The sequence below is a fragment of the Amblyomma mixtum genome, chromosome 3 (genome assembly GCF_055824585.1).
Source record: "Amblyomma mixtum isolate Tamu chromosome 3, ASM5582458v1, whole genome shotgun sequence".
NCBI lineage: Eukaryota > Metazoa > Arthropoda > Arachnida > Ixodida > Ixodidae > Amblyomma > Amblyomma mixtum.
Genome location: NC_143014.1, coordinates 368,124,621 through 368,142,817, shown reverse-complemented (window position 1 = coordinate 368,142,817; position 18,197 = coordinate 368,124,621). Strand labels below are relative to the sequence as shown.

Genomic DNA, 18,197 nt, shown 5'->3' with positions numbered 1-18,197 from the left:
CCACTACGTGGAGCTCAAACAAGCTGAGCTGGACGTCACCACGAGGCGGTGGGAAGAAGTCCGCTCAACGCCCAGCGAATTCTCCTCCAGCAGCGACGAGGACGAGGACTAGTCAAGGCGCCCTGTGAACCCGGTGCGCAGCTGCTCTGCAGGCCTCTTTGTGGATGTCTACGAGGGCCATCGTGTTGGTGAGAGTCTCAGTGGGACTGCATACGAGTCGCTGTCCGACTTCTGGACACTTGAAACTTCCTTCAGTGCAACATTGTGGCCTGAAGCTCTTTACAGTGTGCATGTTGTAACTCTATGAAACCGACTGTTTTTGTGTGTCTGTCAGGGCCTACCTTCTGTGCATTCATCAGTGAAGAGAAATGGCTCTTGCCAAACAAGGAGCCACGACCTTGACGAACTTAACTAACTGAAGGTATTTAGAACAAATAAAGGCTGCCAGTAGCGCGCAGAAAATCGCATGCTCGGTGAGATGTCTTTTCCTTATCTACACAAAAAACAACCTAGAGTCATCGGCATTGTTCCAGGCGATGAAGGGCCGCGTTGACAGCTGCAGCTTGCCCCCTCTCTCCATAGCACTGCACAATTCGAGGCGCATATGGCCCTAGCGCAACATGATGACTCCAGGGGAACCCGCATTGACCGGTAGGTGAACGCGTAGACCCCTCATAACGGACTCCGAAATCTAAACTTGGGTCCTCCTTCCCACCCGAGGTTTCCTTCTTAGAGCTACCGCAGGTAACCGCTTCCCGAGTAAAGCTATCGTCAGAAATTTGCAGTCCATTCATAGAACAGGAAGTCATCTGCTGGCCCAGCCTCGCATACTCCAGGATCAGCCATAGACGGCGCTAATAGGACTCCTCCTTGATGAACTCCTTGGCTTGTTCAGAAACCTTCGCTCCTCGTCTTGCAATTGCTGACGAGATCTGTCTCCCTGGCTGCTGTCTCTTCCAGCAGGACAGAACCACTGCCGCGTTCATTAGCTTCTCTTGTTCTACATGAGCACTGCTGTATTCGCTGCTGGAGCACCGCGGTAAAAGTCACCTTTACCTCGGTCTCATCGACGCGTCCAGCTGCCTTTCCCGACTTCGTGTGCGGAAGCGTTGCAGACACTGCCAAGTATTTGTTTTTTTATTGCGAACGCAATACTGCTCGCAGTTTGAGTCGTTCAGCGTCGTCCCGGCGGTGTAACCACGTTTGACCTTTAGGATCACCTCCGCTGTGACGTCACGCCAGACGGAGAGGGACAGAGCCCCAACTCGTCTCGTTGCGTTCGACCCAGTGTAACCACTGTGGGCCGAGCAGCGGCTGGGCGCCGCTGCCGCGAATAAAAAATAAAAAATAAAAAGTGAAACAAAAAATGAAATAGAAAATAAAAAACTGAAAAAAAACGAAAAAAATAAACAAAAAGTAAGGAAAAGGTGAGCATGGTGGCAATTGCCACCGCCCCGTTTAAAGGGGGCGCTCATATCCATCCATCGATCCATCAATCCAGCGGTTATCCGCAACCGCGGCCTCCGGCTTTGGCCGCGTAGCTCGCAGCTTCTACACAATCATCCGTTAGCGTCAGCCGCTCGTTTTGACCACCGAGGTACGCATAAATCTCCCAGCACGTGGGGGCCCCCGTGTGGCGAGTATAATGCCATGTAAAACAAATGGGCAAAACTTTGACAAACATAAGCTTTACTAAGAACACTACCAAGACAAACCACCAGCCACACCCGGCGCAGCCAGGGCTATTGCTTGCGTAACTTGCCGGGCTTAACCAATCTAAGCCTCTGCCAATTTTTTTCAATGCGAAAGCATTTCTAGGCTATGTCTTCGGGGTTCGTGTCACCAATAGACGTCCGCAGCAGTTGTGAGGTTCTCAGAAGCGGTAGCGTCAAACGACCGAAAGAGGGCAATGTGAGGATGATGCCGCACAAATCATTACGTCGATAGGATCGTTAGTCATTTGTCAGACCCAAAAATGTCCATAAAGTAGGCGAAGCTGGAGAAACGAGAGGCGCCAAATTTGATAAACCGGAAGTGTGGGAGGAGCCAACGCGTGGCGCCAAAATTTGAAAACCTGAAATGCCCACTGAGATGAAACGAAGGAATAAACGGAGTTAATCGAAATCCAATCAATGAAATAATTAATGATAATCAAAAGACCAAATTCGTGGATACGATGGAGCATCTACTTACTAATCAATCATTAATTCAATTGGTTAATTCATTGTAATAATTATATCAATTACGTAATTGAGTGTAGATCACCCAATCATCGACCAATCAATGAAGCATCAATCGTGTAATCAATAGATAAATAATGGATCGAAAACAATTAAACGTTCAATGAATGTAATAATCGTCATAACTGTAATGATGCAATTGGGAACATGGTGTTGATGGTCCAGCGCTGTTAATATAGGGCTGATGACGTAACCGCGTGACGTAATAACGTGACGTTGAGGTGACGTCACTTTGCAACGAAGGAGCGCACCCGCCGTGCCCCCTCCGTTCTACTCCGCCTAGGGGGTTGCCATGGAGACGACTAGTGCGCATGCGCGCCTCCTTGGATGGGACCACCGCGACGGCTGCAGTGGCGTGGAGAGGTGACGCGGGCGGGAACAACAAGAAAACAGCTTCGCAGAAGAGGGGCAAATAGGGGCAAAGAGAGGCGAGGACGCGGCAATGGTTTCTCATTCGTTTACCGCAGTAATCTCTAACCTTCTCTGGTGTCAAAGCGCCCAGTAGCATTTCAACACAGTTCCCTAACTGCCGTCCAGTGGTTCATAACCCGTCGCAGTGGTTTTGCAGTTTATCGCAGGGACACAGGGTGGAATCTCGATGGGAGCCAAATGAAAGAACGCCTGTGCGCTGTGCGATGTCAGAGCGCATTAAAGAACCAGAGGTGATCCAAATATATCCTGCACTGCAGCATCCTTCACAGCTGCTCTGTCGCGCCTGGACATTAGATTCCGCGAACTACAAGCCAGCGATCCTCGAAACAAATCGGTGTCCCTCCTCCAGCCAAAGGCGGCGTGTGCGCTCACATCGTAGCTCAGTGAACAACTTATCTGAGAATGGCCCCAGCCACTCCACTGGGCGCACTGTGCGCCATCACATCGGCCGCCGTAGTTGCGAATACGTTAAGTGCATTCCCGCAGTTGGGGGCAGTATCGCTGAACGCGTGGTAAGGAACTTGCGATACATCACCGCTGCGCGCCCATTGCTCTGCGCTGTGATACGAAGCGACAACTCGAGCGAGCGCTCATCGCATGGCTTTCGCTGATGCCACTACATGCCGGCATCTCGGCGAATAGGGGCGCATCTTGCGCCATCCACGTAGCCCGCGCGCCGGAAAGGCTTTCTGGAAACAATCTATGTCGACCGCGTCCGCGCCATTCTTTTCTGCCTTTCTTTTTTTGTCTCTTTCTTTGTTCCTTCTTCTCTTTCTTTATTTCTCTCTTTCTTCCTTTCTTTCTTTCTTTCTTTCTTTCTTTCTTTCTGTCTGTCTGTGTCTTTGTGTGTGTCTGTGTCTGTATCACTGTCTGCGTGTGTGCGATGCGCGTGTGCGCGTGTGTTCTTGTGTGCGTGTGTGCGCATGTGTGCGTGTGTGTATGTGCGTGCGTGTGTGTGCGTGCATGTGTGTGCGTGTGTGTTCGTGTGAGTGCGTGTGTGGGGGTAAGTGTGTGAGTGTGTGTGGATGTGTGTGTGTGTGTGCGCGCGTGCGTGCGCGCGTGTGTGTTCGTATGTGTGTGTGTCTGTGTGTGTGTGTGCGTGCGTGTGCGTGCGCGCGTGTGTGTGCGTGTGTGTTCGTGTGAGTGAGTGTGTGGGTGTGTGTGTGTGTGTTTGTGTGAGTGTGTGTGTGCGTGTGTGTGTGCGCGTAGGCGCATGTGTGCGTGTGTGTTCGTGCGTGTGTGTGTTCGTGTCAGTGTGTGTGGGGGGTATGTGTGTGTGTGTGTGTGTGGGTGTGCGTGCGCACGCGCGTGTGCGAGTGTGTGTTCGTGTGTGTGCGTGTGTTTCTGTATGTGTGTGTGTGCACGTGCGTGCGTGCGTGTGCGTGCGCGCGCGTCTGTGCATGTGTGTGTTCGTGTGAATGTGTGTGTGTGTGTGTTTATTCGTGTGTGTGTGCGCGTGTGTGTTCGTGTGAGTGTGTGTGTTCGTTTGAGTGCGTGTGTGTGCGTGTATGTGTGCGTGTGAGTGTGTGTATGCGTGTGTGTGTGTGTGTTTGTATGTGTGTGTGTGCGTGTGTGTATGCGTCTATGTTTGTGTGTGTACGTGTGTGTGTGTGTGCGTGCGTGTGTTCTTGTGAGTGTGTCTGTGTGCGTGCGTGCGCGCGCCTGTGTGTTCTTGTGAGTGTGTCTGTGTGCGTGCGTGCGCGCGCCTGTGTGTTCGTATTCGTGTGTGTGTGTGTGTGTTCGTGTGTGTACGCGCGTCTCTGTTCGTATGCGGGTTCGTGCATGCGTGCGTGTGTGTGGAAAAGTCCCCCAAGCAGATTCGAGCGTTCACGAAAACTGTCCCAGACCGAGCATGTGAGGGGAAAGAATAAAAATGGTTCTCATTAAAATTACCCAGTTACTGTTAAGCAAAGTACTGTGCGCCTGGTGGTCAATGAGCGGTCCCGGCTTGGGGGCCGCCCATTTAGCATTGCGATGGATAGATGCAGCGCTCCTAGATCAGCTCAAACACAAGCATAGATTATACCATTCTCTATAAAAATATTGGCGACGTGAGTGGATTTATAGAATTAAAAAATATCGCAACCGAATTAACAATGTTATCAAGCGCGCAAAGTTAGACTACTATGAAAAGTTATTGACACGTGTTTCTAACAACCCGAGGAAAATTTGAAAAGAATTGAGAAACCTTACACACATCAGAGCTCATACCGACATCACCCATGTTTCCTGGTCACAAGGAAACCTTAGTGACTGTATAGCTGCCGACACACTGAATAATCAATGGAGAGTACGCGCCAGTACGCCCCTCTGGACTAGGCCTAGTTTTTCCTAAACCTGCCATACTGAACTCATTAGCAATGTCACCAAATACACCTCTAGAAGTTGAGAAATTGATAGCAAATCTCAGTAACAACACAGCAGCTGGCTTCGATGATATTAAACCAATTCCTATTAAATATATTTCCAATCTCATCTCTGGCGTTCTAACCCATGTTACTAACAGTATGTTTCAGACTGGGATATTTCCAGATGAACTGACAATAGCAAGATTCTGCCAAATTCATAAAGGTTCATACTGGTGTGGCACCACAGGGACAGGGACAGAGACAGAGTGACAACAACACCAAAGGTTTCGTCCATAGGTCCAACACCAACACCATAGTTTCGTCCAACACCATAGGTAACCATAGGTTTCGTCTATATATTTTTTGTGCTTTTAATAAACTTTGTCAGTTGTTTGTGAGCACTTGTGTTGTTCTAACTCTGTCTCTGTCCCTGTCCCTGTGGTGCCACACTAGTATGAATTCGTACCAACTCGCCCAATTTTCAACCCTTTTGAATCATAAAGGTTAGAGTGATTATTCAGCCAGTAATTTCCGCCCTATATCAGTTCTCCCCGTATTATCAAAACTTTTTGAAGCTGTCAGAAAGGTGCGACTGGAAGGCTTTTTGAGCAAGCATAAAATAATCGATGGGGCGCAATACGAATTCCAAAAAAGCAAGTCCACTGAACAGGCATTGTTGAACATTAAAAATGAAATAATACAGAGTATAGAACAACGACTGTATACACCGTGTATATTTCTGGATCTTCAAAAGGCGTTTGATTTGGTAGACCATGAAATATTATTAACCAAGCTTTGCGACTGCGGTATACGAGGAGTTTCATAAGGCCTAATGAGAAGTTATTTAACTAATCGTTCTCAATATCTTACAATAAATAATGCATCATCGTCAGTAATGCAAGTGCTCCATGGCGTGCCGCAAGGCTCAACCCTAGGACCGATATTGTTCAATATGTACAGCCTTTGTCAAAAGTAACCAGGCTGCACGTTTCCCTTCTTAGCCGTATATTAAAGCTATTATTCCAGCCCTCAAGTTCTAAATCTGTGTATGATAAGAGGAGCCCCTGTTCTCTCCATCAAAGAACTTTTGAATGTTCAGGGAAGCCACGAGGGCTCTGTTATACGAATGAGAAGCAAACCATGCAGCCTGGTTACTTTTGACAAAGGCTGTACATCAATGACATATGCAGTATACCAAATTCACCAAAATTAATCATGTTCGCAGATGATGCAAATATTTTTTTCTCTGGCATATCGCCCGCTCCACTTCAGCATGCAGTGAATAACTACCTCAACTCATTGTCCCTCTGGCCAGATACTTATAAGTTGACCAAATGTTTGACCAACACTGTTCCCACTTCGAGTTATTCATCAATTCGCTGTCGCCCTACCATACGCATGCCGTCCCAGTAAGCTCTATTGGTAGAGCGACTGCTCTCCGGAGCAGGACGAATTTTTCTTTAACTACGAAGTTTCTGAGAAAGCTGTATAGCTTTCCTTTGTAGCCGTACGGCTGCGCTCGGGTGGATGTCAATGAGTATTTACTCCCTTATTACATACTTATAAGTTACGGTTATTATTATTTGGAACAGAGGTTGGAAGCATGTTCAAGTGACTATTGTGCTAATTGTCATTCTTATGGAGCCGACCACAGCCCGCAGAACCATAATTGCGGTGTGTGTTGCCACCTTCGCAAAAATGTGGCAAGCTTGCAAACAAATGCACTTGCCATTCATGAGACCAAATTCATTTAAAAATATCTAAGTTACGTCCTTTTGCGCAGCTTATTTCCGAAGATCTCCATATTCTTTCCCTGATATTTATTGCCAGAACCAACGCGTCGTCCACCGCATTACTTCACTATCCAGGAAGAAATAAGAAAAATTTAGTTTGTCCTTCCACCTCTGTGAACGTGACGAAATTCACTGCCGCGATATCTCCCACACGAAGACCGCTGGCAGGCTGTGTGCTTTCGTTTTATCGTCCTAATGGAGGAGATGGCTGTAGAATTTACTGCGGTTTTCCCTGACGTGGGCAGCGCTGCTGCGCATATTTGAAGTTGGGAATACAGAATCGTGTGGAGTGTTGTGGCTCGAAGCACATTTGCCAGCCCTGTGACGTCCAGCAATTTCGGGAGGTGCTTAAAGGAGTATAGACACCTAACATTTGGGTGGGTGTTTATTTTTTTATTTTTTTTAATTATGCGTAAGGCAGTATTTTACGTAGATTACCAGGTGCGATTCTCTTACGACCGCTAAAAAATTTCCAATCGATTTTCTTTTTCCAACTGTTCAGGTTTTGGTTTCAACAGCCAGATGATGGCTGGGATCTCAAAGTGTGGTTATAGGTCTCCTGAGGCATGAAAAAACTGGAATGTTATCGCTGCATCTACTCTCGTTATCATTCCGGCTCTTGAAGAAGGCTGGCTTCAGCACTGTAGTGAAATAAAAGGTGAATTAACACGATGAAGCGGCCATTACATCGATGTTTTTCCATGTCTCACGTGACATAAAACCACACTTTGACGTCACAGCCATCGTCCGACTGCTGAAACCGAAACAGAATGACAGAAAAATTATAACAAATTATTTAGCGGTCTTAGGCAAATGCCGCACTTCATTCATGCATGTCTTCAGCATCATTGTAGAGAAGCAAATGTGCCATCATGCTTCACTATCTTTCTAAAAACAAAAACACAATTCCAAACAGTCGTTCACCGTCACTGACTGTGCTAACAAAGTCGTACCAAACACCGCTCCCGGAATTTTAACCACACACCTACAAAATACCCTGCATTAAAAAAATAATTCACGGGTCACTTTGACTGCCTAAAGTGCGTAGAGGCGAAAGCGTTTTGCACACCACTTTGACTGCTTCTGTGGCACTGGTGGCGTCACATGTAATTGAGTACTAATTACTAAGTGACGACAAATCACTAATTAATGATTAATTACTGATTACTGCCTGAATACTAATTAACTGCTGATTAATGACGCTTAAGCTTCGCCTTTAGGAGTGGAACGCGACAGCGTGTTGTAGCGCTGCCAGGCAGTCCACGGAACGCCACCACCCGTTCGGCGCGATGCCTTGCCCTTTGAACGCAACGCTTTTTGTGGAAAGGAAATGGCGCAGTAATTCTCTGTCATCGCGGTGGACACCTTAACCGCACCGTACAGGAAGGGAGGAAGTGGGAGTGAAAGAAGAAAAACAAAGATGGTCCGTAATGAAGAAAATGAAAATTGTATTTGAGGAAAGGAAATTACGCAGTAGCTGTCTCACATATCTCTGTGGACACCCGTCAAAATTCAGGGGGGAAGGGGGGTGCACTTTTTGACCTAAAGTGCAGTCACTGATGTGTGGTTAAGATGTTAAGCTTCGCCTCTAAGAGTGGAACGCGACAGCGTCTTGCAACGCTGCCAGGGAGTCCATAGAACGCCATCGCCCATTCGGTTCTACGCCTGGCTCGTCGGTAAATTGGTTTTTGAGGAAAGGAAATGTATCTGTCTCTCATATCTCGGTGGACACCTAAACCTCGCCGGAAGGGAAGAGAGGAGGATGGGAGCGAGCGAAGACACCGTATTCACTAGACGCGCCTTTGTTCATTCCAAACCATCGAGCTGGCATGGCGGACGCAGAATCATGGGCTCCCACGGAGCGGCGATAGCGGCCGTTGCCGGCCGCGGAAACAGGTTTGCCAGCGACGCTGATAAGGACTACGAGATCGTTCTGCCTACCCTGCCCACCGGACGTGTTGTTTTAAACACGGTTTTTCTGCACGGCGACGTGCGTATGCGACCCTACAGGGTCGAAGACTTCAGAGACGCCCTCGCTAACGTGGGTGCGCTCCCCGACGTCGTGGCGTTGGGGGCGTACCAGATTAACCACGTGTGGGCGGTAACCTTCAGCAGTGGGGATGCCGCAAAGAAACTGGCCGCCATGAAGGAGCTCGAGGTTAAGGGACGCCGCTGCATCGTCTTCGACCCAGAAGACCACCAGGTGAAGCTTCGCCTGCACTGGATGCTGCACGGCGTCGCCGACGAGGACATCCGGACAGCTTTCGCGGCGTTCGGCAACGTGACCGAGGTCACCCGGGAGCGGTGGCGCGTCGCCGGCATGAAGGAGAAGGGGTCCACCACGAGGACCGTGCTGCTAAAGATGAAGCCTGGCATGAAGGTGGATGACCTACCCCACCAGGTTCGTGTCGCCGGCGAGTTGGCTCTCGTGGTGGTGCCCGGGCGGCCGATGCAGTGCCTGCGCTGCGGCGGGACGGGGCACGTGCGCCGTGATTGCAAGGTGCCCAGGTGCTCAAAGTGCCGTCGCTATGGACACTCCGAGGCTGACTGCGTGCGCACCTACGCGTCGGCAACCGGCCGTGTAGCGGCGAGCGACTCCGCAGAGCTCATGGACGTCGTCGAAGCGGAGGAAGCAGCGAGCGGTATCGACGACGCGGGCAAAATGGACGGGGTGGCGGTTCAGCCAGCTGTTGCAAGTAGCAACACCGACACGGCTGTCGCACAGGAGAGCGGGTCGCCAGCTGCTGACTCGCCTTCGACGCCAGTGGAAACGCCCAACGATGGAGCGAGCCCGCCCGTGCACGTGGACGTGGAACGCAAGGCGGCCAGCGAGAGCCACGACGACAAGGCCGACTCCCGCGTGAACGTCGGCGTGACTACACCTGCGAAGCGTTCGCACGCTGAGACCAAGGCCAACGGGGAGAAGGCAGCAGAGCCCAGCGTGGAGGAACCGCCGGCAAAGACGCCGCAAGCGCGACGGCCCAGCCTGCGGCCGCGCCCAAAGGTCCCGACTGACAAGCGTGGCGGCGACAAGGCGCCGCCTGACCAGGAGCACGTGCTCGCGCCGGGTGACACCGGCGGCGACGGCATCGTCTAGCGACACGCTGGACGCGAGAGGTAAGCACCATGCTTTCGGTCTCCTCTTCCTAAGTTAAAATGGCTTCTGCAACTCTGTTTAAAGTCGCCACCCTAAACGTTAGAGGCCTGGCAGGTAAAAGAAAACAAAGCCAGCTGTACCGACTTGTAACGGAGCAAGATATCGATATACTGGCAGTGCAGGAGACCAAAGTCGACGGGGAGGAGGAGACCGGGAGCATGGTGCGACGTTTCACGTCTAGGTATTTTGCCGTCGTTAGCCATGCTGTAGGCACATCGGCTGGCTGTATTCTTTTTGTTAAGAAGTTGCCGGGGATAGAAGTACACGGTCATCATTCGTACCTGTCGGGTCGATACGTGTCCATCGATTTTTCGCTCTGTAACATCGACTGGCGCATTGTTTGCCTGTATGCACCTAATGTGGTTGATGGCCGAGCCGCGTTTTTTGAAAGCGTCGAAGAACGGCTTCGCACGGACAGGCAGCTCATTGTTATGGGCGATTACAACTGTGTTCTTAGTGCGCGCGACAAGACAAGCGTCCGAGGTTTCAGGGATAAAAGCACCGAAGTGTTGTTACGAATGATTGTGAACTGCAACCTCGAGGATGTAGCAGAGTGTCTTGAAGGAACGCGTGCTGTAAGGTACACACGATTCGAGGGCACAAGTCACGCACGGCTAGACCGAATTTATGCATCCGCGGAAACGGTCCCTAAATGCAATAGTTATGTAGTTCTGCCGGTTTCATTTTCTGACCACTGTTTGGTTCAATGCTGCATAGGATTCATTAAGAAGGGGAATGGTTTTTCATGGGAAAGGTGGAAGTTAAATGAGAAGCTACTCCAGGACGAATTTTATAACCGAGCTGTAAGGGAAGAAATAGCAAAAATAGAACCAAGTAGTAACATGAGGATTTGGCAGCAGTGGGAGCTCACTAAAGAAACTTTAAAATTAAAAGCAATAGATAGAGCCACCTGTATACGTCATGAAGCAAAAAAAGAGGAAATGGAGCTAAAGGCACTGCTTCAGAAGATGATAAAACAGGAATGCCGAGCGCCTGGTAAATGGATAGAAGACATAAGGAAAACCAAACAAAAGTTACAGCTTATCGAAGAAGAACGTTATCGGGGAGCGCTGGTGAGGGCAAGGGCAGAAGACATGGCCGCAGGGGAAGCGCCAACGAAACGAGCGCTTGGTTTAGAAAAAGCCCGTGCCGAAAGAAACCACATAAACGAAATAGAATGGAGAGGTGTTTCTAAAACGGACATCGATCATATCAAAGCAGCTTTTTTCGAGCATTACCAGGCGCTCTTCGCATTGCATCCGGTAGACGTTGTCACTTTTAAGGAGGAGTTTCTGGCCGAGATGCCGCGCCTGGACGACGAAACTAAAGACAGATTAGAGCAGGCGATAACTCAATTGGAAGTTGAGCAAGCAATAGACAGCTTAAACCCTGGTAAGTCGCCTGGACCGGACGGGTTCAGCGCGGCATTCTACAAAGAATTTAAGCATGTAATTTCCCCGGTCTTGACAGTCATCTTTAATGAAGCCTTTAAACTAAAATCACTGCCTCCGTCCTATGGCTCTTCCCATACTGTGCTGATTCCGAAAACGGACGACACAGACAGATTACGACTGGTAGCAGCATATCGACCCATAGCACTCACTAACGTCGAGTACAAAATTTACATGAAGGTTTTGGCACGAAGGTTGCAGACCGTGATCCATTTATTAGTTGGTCCGCATCAGACCTGCGGGATAAAAGGGCGGTCCATTTTTACAAATATCCACGTTGCGCGCAGTGTATTAGAATGCTGTGATGACACTAATGATCAGGTAGCTATACTCCAGATAGACTTAGAAAAGGCTTTTGACTGCGTTGCCCATGAACTTTTGTTTGCAGTATTAGGCCATGTTAACGTTGGTTCTGTTATTCGCGAGGGTGTGGCCCTGGCATACCGGAACTGCATGACGAGATTGATCGTTAACAAGAGTCTGGGGGCCCCCATTAGCGTGCAGCGTTCGGTGCGCCAGGGCTGTCCCCTCAGCCCCCTTTTATTTTGTATTTATGTGGAGACCCTTTGTTTAAAGATACTGAAAAACAGGAGTATTACCGGATTCAGATTACAAGCAGCCGAAGTGAAGCTCTTGGCGTACGCTGATGATATTGCTGTGTTTGACGTTGACGAGGGAGGCATAAGCGAGGCTGTTCAATGTGTACGCGATTTCAGCCAAGCTACAGGCAGCGGGGTTAACTGGTCGAAGTGCCTCGGGCTTTGGCATGGAAGGTGGGCATCTACGCCTGAAAGGTTTGCTAGTGTGCCGTGGACGACAACACCAGATAAGTACTTGGGCGTTCCGCTCGATGCTTACCGTGACAGTGAACATTATTGGACAGGACAGGTCAAAGAGACACGGGAGAGAGCTGATAAGTGGGAAGGAACGACCTTGTCGATTTTTGCCAGAGCCACTGTTTGCAACCTGTTCTTTATCAGCAGGCTCTGGTACGTAATGCAGGTGTTGCACTGTTCACGGTTAAGTATTCAAAAGCTACACCGAATTTTCGCCGTCTTTATCTGGTCGTCTGAATGGGAGCGCTGCAGCCGGACCAACCTGTTCCGACGGGTACAAGACGGCGGGTTGGGATTGGGCCATTTGTTTTTGCGACAGCTGGTCAATCGTTTTTTGTTTTTTAGGGACACAAGAGACCCTTTTTTGCGTACCGTATGCCAAGTTAGGCTGCGGCATCTACTTCCAGAGTACATAGTCGGAACTGCTGAGGTGTATAGTAGGGTCACCGGTTTTTACCGGGAAGTCGTAGCCAGTGTAAGGTTTCTTTCCGCGCGATTTTCCAATGACTTTCTGTCCAGTGTGAAACGAAAGAAACTGTACTGTGCCTTGTGCGATGTAGTTTTCCCCGAGCCCTTGTACAGGGCCTTGTGCAGTGGAGGCCCAGGCAAAGATGTTTTAAAGAGAGTTAAAAAAATGCAGGTGCCGCCTGGAACAAAAACCTTCTTTTTTAAGTTGCACACCGGGACCTTACCAGTTAAAAAATTTTTAGAGGGAAAGGATTTGTTTTTATCCTGGGGATCTCACTGTTTAATTTGCAGAAAGCCGGAAACAATAGACCATGTATTTTTACACTGTTGGGAAGGGGTTTATTTTTGGGATGTATTGCAGCGAACATTAAAGAAAGAATTTCCACTAGACCCGTATGGCATCCGGTTCTTATGTGTTGAAAATCAGGATGGGGTGCCTTTCGATTTAATAATGCTGACAGGCCTCCACTGTATATGGCGCTCCAGAATGGCAGGCTGGCATTGTGACAGTGACGCAAGACCTGCCAGAATTTACTTTCGCGAAAGTATGGAGATGTTTCTGGCCATTCAGAAAGCCGCTGCGGAGCCTCCGGAGTGTCTCTCAAGACTAGAGCCGCTCTGTACGTTGCGTGAATTTTAATTGGACGAAGCCAGATTTATGCTGGCTGACCACAAGTCGTGTGTACATAGTTATTGTCTTTTGTTGATTGTTTGTGTTGTCCAGTTTTTTGTGTCAAAGCCAGGCAATAAAGAAAAAAAAATGCTGGCATGGCGGAGTGGCTAGCGTGCTCGTCTCGCACTCCGAAGACCGGGGTTCGATTCCCGAGCTCGGCCAATTTCCTACTCGGTTTTATTTATTTATATGTCCTGAGTAGAGAAGTTAATTAGGCTAACTGGGTAATTAAGCAATTAACCAAGCTCAGTCCCGCTTACTTGGGACATCACTGTATGATCCGTTCATTTGGTTGCATGGTTACTAGCCAAAGTACAATTGGCCCCGTTTGAAATTCGCGCACTGTGACGTCACGACAGTTTCGACCAACTGAAAAGCGTGACATTTCTGTCGACAACTGCTGCTTACAACGGTGAGACATTAAACGCTTTCGCCTTAAAAAACACCCCATGGAGTCTAGGATACGAGGCTATAGGTAGAGAACAACAGTCTCTCGAACTTCCCGAGATACGCAGCTCCAAGTTTCGTGGTCCCCTGAGGACAGACAGTTCTTTCAAAACTAAACGCATAAAATTCAGGAAAGAAAACAACTGCTTAAAATAACTACCGAAAAACAAACAACAGCTTTTCACCTCTGTTCACACGCGCTTTCTCTGTATAGCCGCTGCGGTGTCACAGCGGTTATGGCGCTAAACTGCAAACCCCAAAGACGTGGGTTCGATCCCGGCCGCGGCGGTCCACTTTCAGTGGAGGAGAAATGCTAGATGTCCGCCTAGCGTGCGATTTCAGTGCATTGTAAACACAGCGTCCCTCATAGCCTCATCCGCACTGGTACGTCAAACCACAGAAACTGAAAGAAACCAACTTTTTCTAAACAACAAGCACACCTTGAAGCAGTAACACCCTCTCTAAGACCATGATGCTCCTGGGCGCCCTCAAGTAGCCATCGTCACAAGGACGTCAAACCTGCGGCGCTTATACAGACTTATGCATACTCGCTGGGAACTCCCCAGAGCCGACAACCTTCCCGCCTCACAAACTTCAACGCCTCTATTCCTCGGAGGACATGCCCGCTCCACCTCCAGAACTACAGATAAACAGCTGGTCTTTACTCACCAAACGCATTCAACTGTACGCTGGATGTATTTTATGAGCATAGAGCCGGTAAGTCCTTCTCAAGCTCTATCATCCCGATAAACAGACTGAGACCACCAGTATAGGGCAGTGGATTAACAACATATATTTCCTTCTATTTCTTCTAGACAGAGCTCCGCTCTCAAGTTTACGCCCTCGGATACAGGGCTCAGTGTAATGCAGTTCCAGGGGTGCACACTCTCGACGCAGTGCAGGCGTGGGTAGCAGGCACTCCAGGTGCGGATTTTAAACTCTTCCAACGGATCTAATTGTAATGACGAGCGCTCCTTCCGCTATAATGTTGCTTAACGCTGCTTTGTGCACCGTCGAATTCAAATGAAGACTTTTAGTAGCGAAATACACAGCCCTGCGTGGACATGAACGGCATACACCTGACAGAAATAAATACTATAATTTCTGTGAAGGACGAATTATCACTTCTGGCAAATAAAAATTCTGGCCCTTTCCCTCTGATCATTTGTCGACAGTCGAAGTTGGTTCAAAAGCAAGGCTATCGAGCCTTCCACAGATAGCGAGTGGTAGAAGAGTGCATTGTAACCTGCCGAAAATTCGCCCCCGCCAATCAGCGATTCGCACTGAGCAGGGTCTATAGCCCCTGCCCAATCAGAAGGCGTCTTATCTTGAGCGCTTGAGCGATTACGTTTTAGGGCTCAAGGAGCGCAGCAATCACTGACATATATGCTAGCAATTTTCTCAACGGCGGCTAATCTATGCTGCCAAGTTCAGCATGGAGGCATTTGTTTTTCCAGACCAAAAGCCCCAGTGGACGAGTGGGATTGTTTCGTGCTGATTAATTCTTCTCTCCTAATAACAGCCAAGGGTTGGTAAGTATTCATCTCAGGGGGAACAGCGCAACAAAGGCGGGACACATACACAGAAGACAAGCGCTGACTAGCAACTGATTTTATTCAAAAGACAGAACATGGAATATATGCAGGAAAAAATAACAAAAAACCTAATCAAATAAAACTATGTCATGTGGGAGGCAAGATAGTCGATTTCGTTTTCAGTTAATGTCAGGGAGGGGTGGCTGACGAACTTTTCTCCCTGATTGTGGATAAAGTACGTCTGTCGTTCAATAAAATCTGTTGCTAGTCAGCGCTTGTCTTTTGTGTGTGTGTCCCGCCTTTCTTGCGGTGTAACGGATAAGATGAATTCACCAGGCTATTCCCTTTACGTATGGGTCGAAGCAACAAGTTGCAAGCTTGTTCTGGCTCTTTTATTAACTCATAAAATGTATTTTCCCTTCGGAGAGAGCACATTCTACGAACACATTCCCATTGTCAGCGAAATGTAAAGCAAAGTCAACATAGTGAACCGAGGTTGCTGTAAATGCAAGTGTTCGTGGTCCCTTGCGTGCTGTAAATGAGCTGAGCTAAATGAGCCGAACCTCTGCTGCAAATCATTAGACAACTGGTAAGTTCTCGGACTATAGAGTCCCGAAAAGGTGAACAGTAGCTTCCTATATCTACAGCTCCCAGTCTAATTCCGTATTGTCGCGGTCCTGTCAGAGTTGTGATCGCTCTGCACCGGCCGGCACATTGCCCGTGTCGGCTTCAGAATACAGCGCTATATGTAGCCAGGGAATAAAAATTGATGCATTCACACAATCGATATATCATGGTAGAAAAGCTCCGAAAAATGCAGTACATTAAACACACTATCCTCTTCTCCCGGCAGGAGCAAACTCTCAGAACAAAATACTGCAATACCTTGGCCAGAAATCTTCATCTTCAAAGTGAAGAGTGAACAGCGAAACAAGGAGGACCAAGGAAACGATTTCTGTAAAAGCTCATACGGCCGACCCGTTCCTTTTGCTGGGGATTCGCCTAGCGGTGGCAGATCCTACTCTTCCATCTCCGGTTCCACTACTCCTCACTGTTGTCCCTTAAGCATTCAATTTTTTTTTTCAGTAACAATCCTCTTTTTTTTTTTGTTCAGTAAATACCCTTTCCGTGCAATGGCGCATTTTTTTTACAACTGACTTCCTGCTAATACGGAAGAAGTATATTGTTTTAGGCCTCACACTACGAACTGCCTGCATTGTCCCGAGGTAGAGAAAGAGAAAGAATAAGAGGAAGACCAAGAAGAAGAGGAGAGAGACGTGTCATAGAATGGCGTCTGCGCAGCGACCGATGGATTCTCAGTCAAGCAGCACCGAAGAGCTAGAAGCTCGTTATGCTGTCATCCAAAAGAAGATCGACAATGCCCGCCGACAGATCGCATTCCTCGACCGGCAGATCAACGTCCTAGAGTGCCTATATCGGCGCGCCTTGAAGAACCAAAGGGAAGAGTGAACCGACAATATCAAACTGAGGCGGACCGCAGTGGAAAGCATCAGGTACAGGTACGACCACTACGTGGAACTCAAACAAGCTGAGCTGGACGCCATCAGGAGGCGGTGGGAAGAAATTGCTCAACGCCCAGCGAATTCTCCTCCAGCAGCGACGAGGACGAGGACTAGTCATGGCGCCCTGTGCACATTGTGCGTCGAGCGTTGTTGTGTGGCGCCCTCTTGGGTCGACACACAATTCACTTAGCTGATTTGTAAATGTGATCGAATAACAATGATGTTGGGGCTTGGGACCTTGTGATTGGTTGTTCGTGTTTGTTGTATGAATAAAACCGTGGGGCACGGGCGCAAGCCCGCTTTTCTTCCGCTCGGAACTGAGTCGTGTTCTTCAGCGGCCCGTTCCGGTGCTCTGTCGCCGGGCCTCGCCGGGCCATCTTCTAAGGTGTTCACGCAACACCACATTTTGGCGACGAGGATGGGATCAGAGTAAGTGACGTTTGTACCCTAGCCCCGACTGTCGTATTGGTTTCGACTGGCCCTGCGTTTGCTGCTCCGCTCCTCCTTCTTCTGCAACTTTAGAGACTGCGTCAGCATGGCGTCAGGCCTCACTCCCGCGCCGTTTTTGCCGGAACCCGGTTCGCCTGCAGTACCGTGGAAGCGTTGGTTCAAACTTTTCGAGGCGTACCTCCTGTCGGCCGGTAGTAGCGACTGGGCACCGGAGCGGAAAGCGGCACTGCTCACGCTGTTCGGAGCGGAGGGACAGCGCCAGCATTCCAACAATGAAGAAACTAGGCAAGCGTCCGCAGTCGCCGGCATAACGGCTGAAGCACTTCCGCAGACGCCGCAGTCTCCGGTAAGAACTGTACCGGCTTCATCGCTCGAGCCTGCCACGGAAGCAACGACCACAGATGAATACACACAGTTAGTCGGGAGCTTGGACCTGCTGTTTGCAGACACAACGAATTTCATCGTTGAGAGACATCATTTTTTCCGGAGACTTCGACTGCCCGGTAAGCCTTTTACCCAGTGTGTAGCGGCAGTTAAACAACTTGAGCTGACGTGCGATTTTGGCTCGGTGTTCGACGAGCGCGTCCGAGATCAGATCATCGAAGGAGTCGCAAACCCAGCGTTGCGCGAACGTTTTCTGAACGCTGGCCGAACGCTTACGCTGGCCATGGCAGAAGAAATTGGCAAAGCTTTAGAAGCCGTACAGCAAGCAAATGCAGCTTATGAGGGAACGCCGGTTTATCGCGTCGACGAACCTGTAACGGAAAATCCGACGTCGATGCATTCGTCAAGCAACTTCAGGAAGTCGAGCGCCCGCTCGTGCTCGTCAGCAAGAGGGCGGATG

The 18,197-nt window shown here is 49.2% G+C and overlaps 1 protein-coding gene across 1 annotated transcript; it reads left to right on the top strand.

Moving 5' to 3' along the window:
* Positions 1–8,659: 8,659 nt before the first annotated feature.
* On the top strand, positions 8,660–9,910 carry LOC149356707 (uncharacterized). The gene has a single exon (XM_089584292.1). The coding sequence runs from the start codon at positions 8,660–8,662 to the stop codon at positions 9,908–9,910; it is 1,251 nt and encodes a 416-aa protein (XP_089440418.1).
* The last annotated feature ends 8,287 nt before the right edge of the window (positions 9,911–18,197 follow it).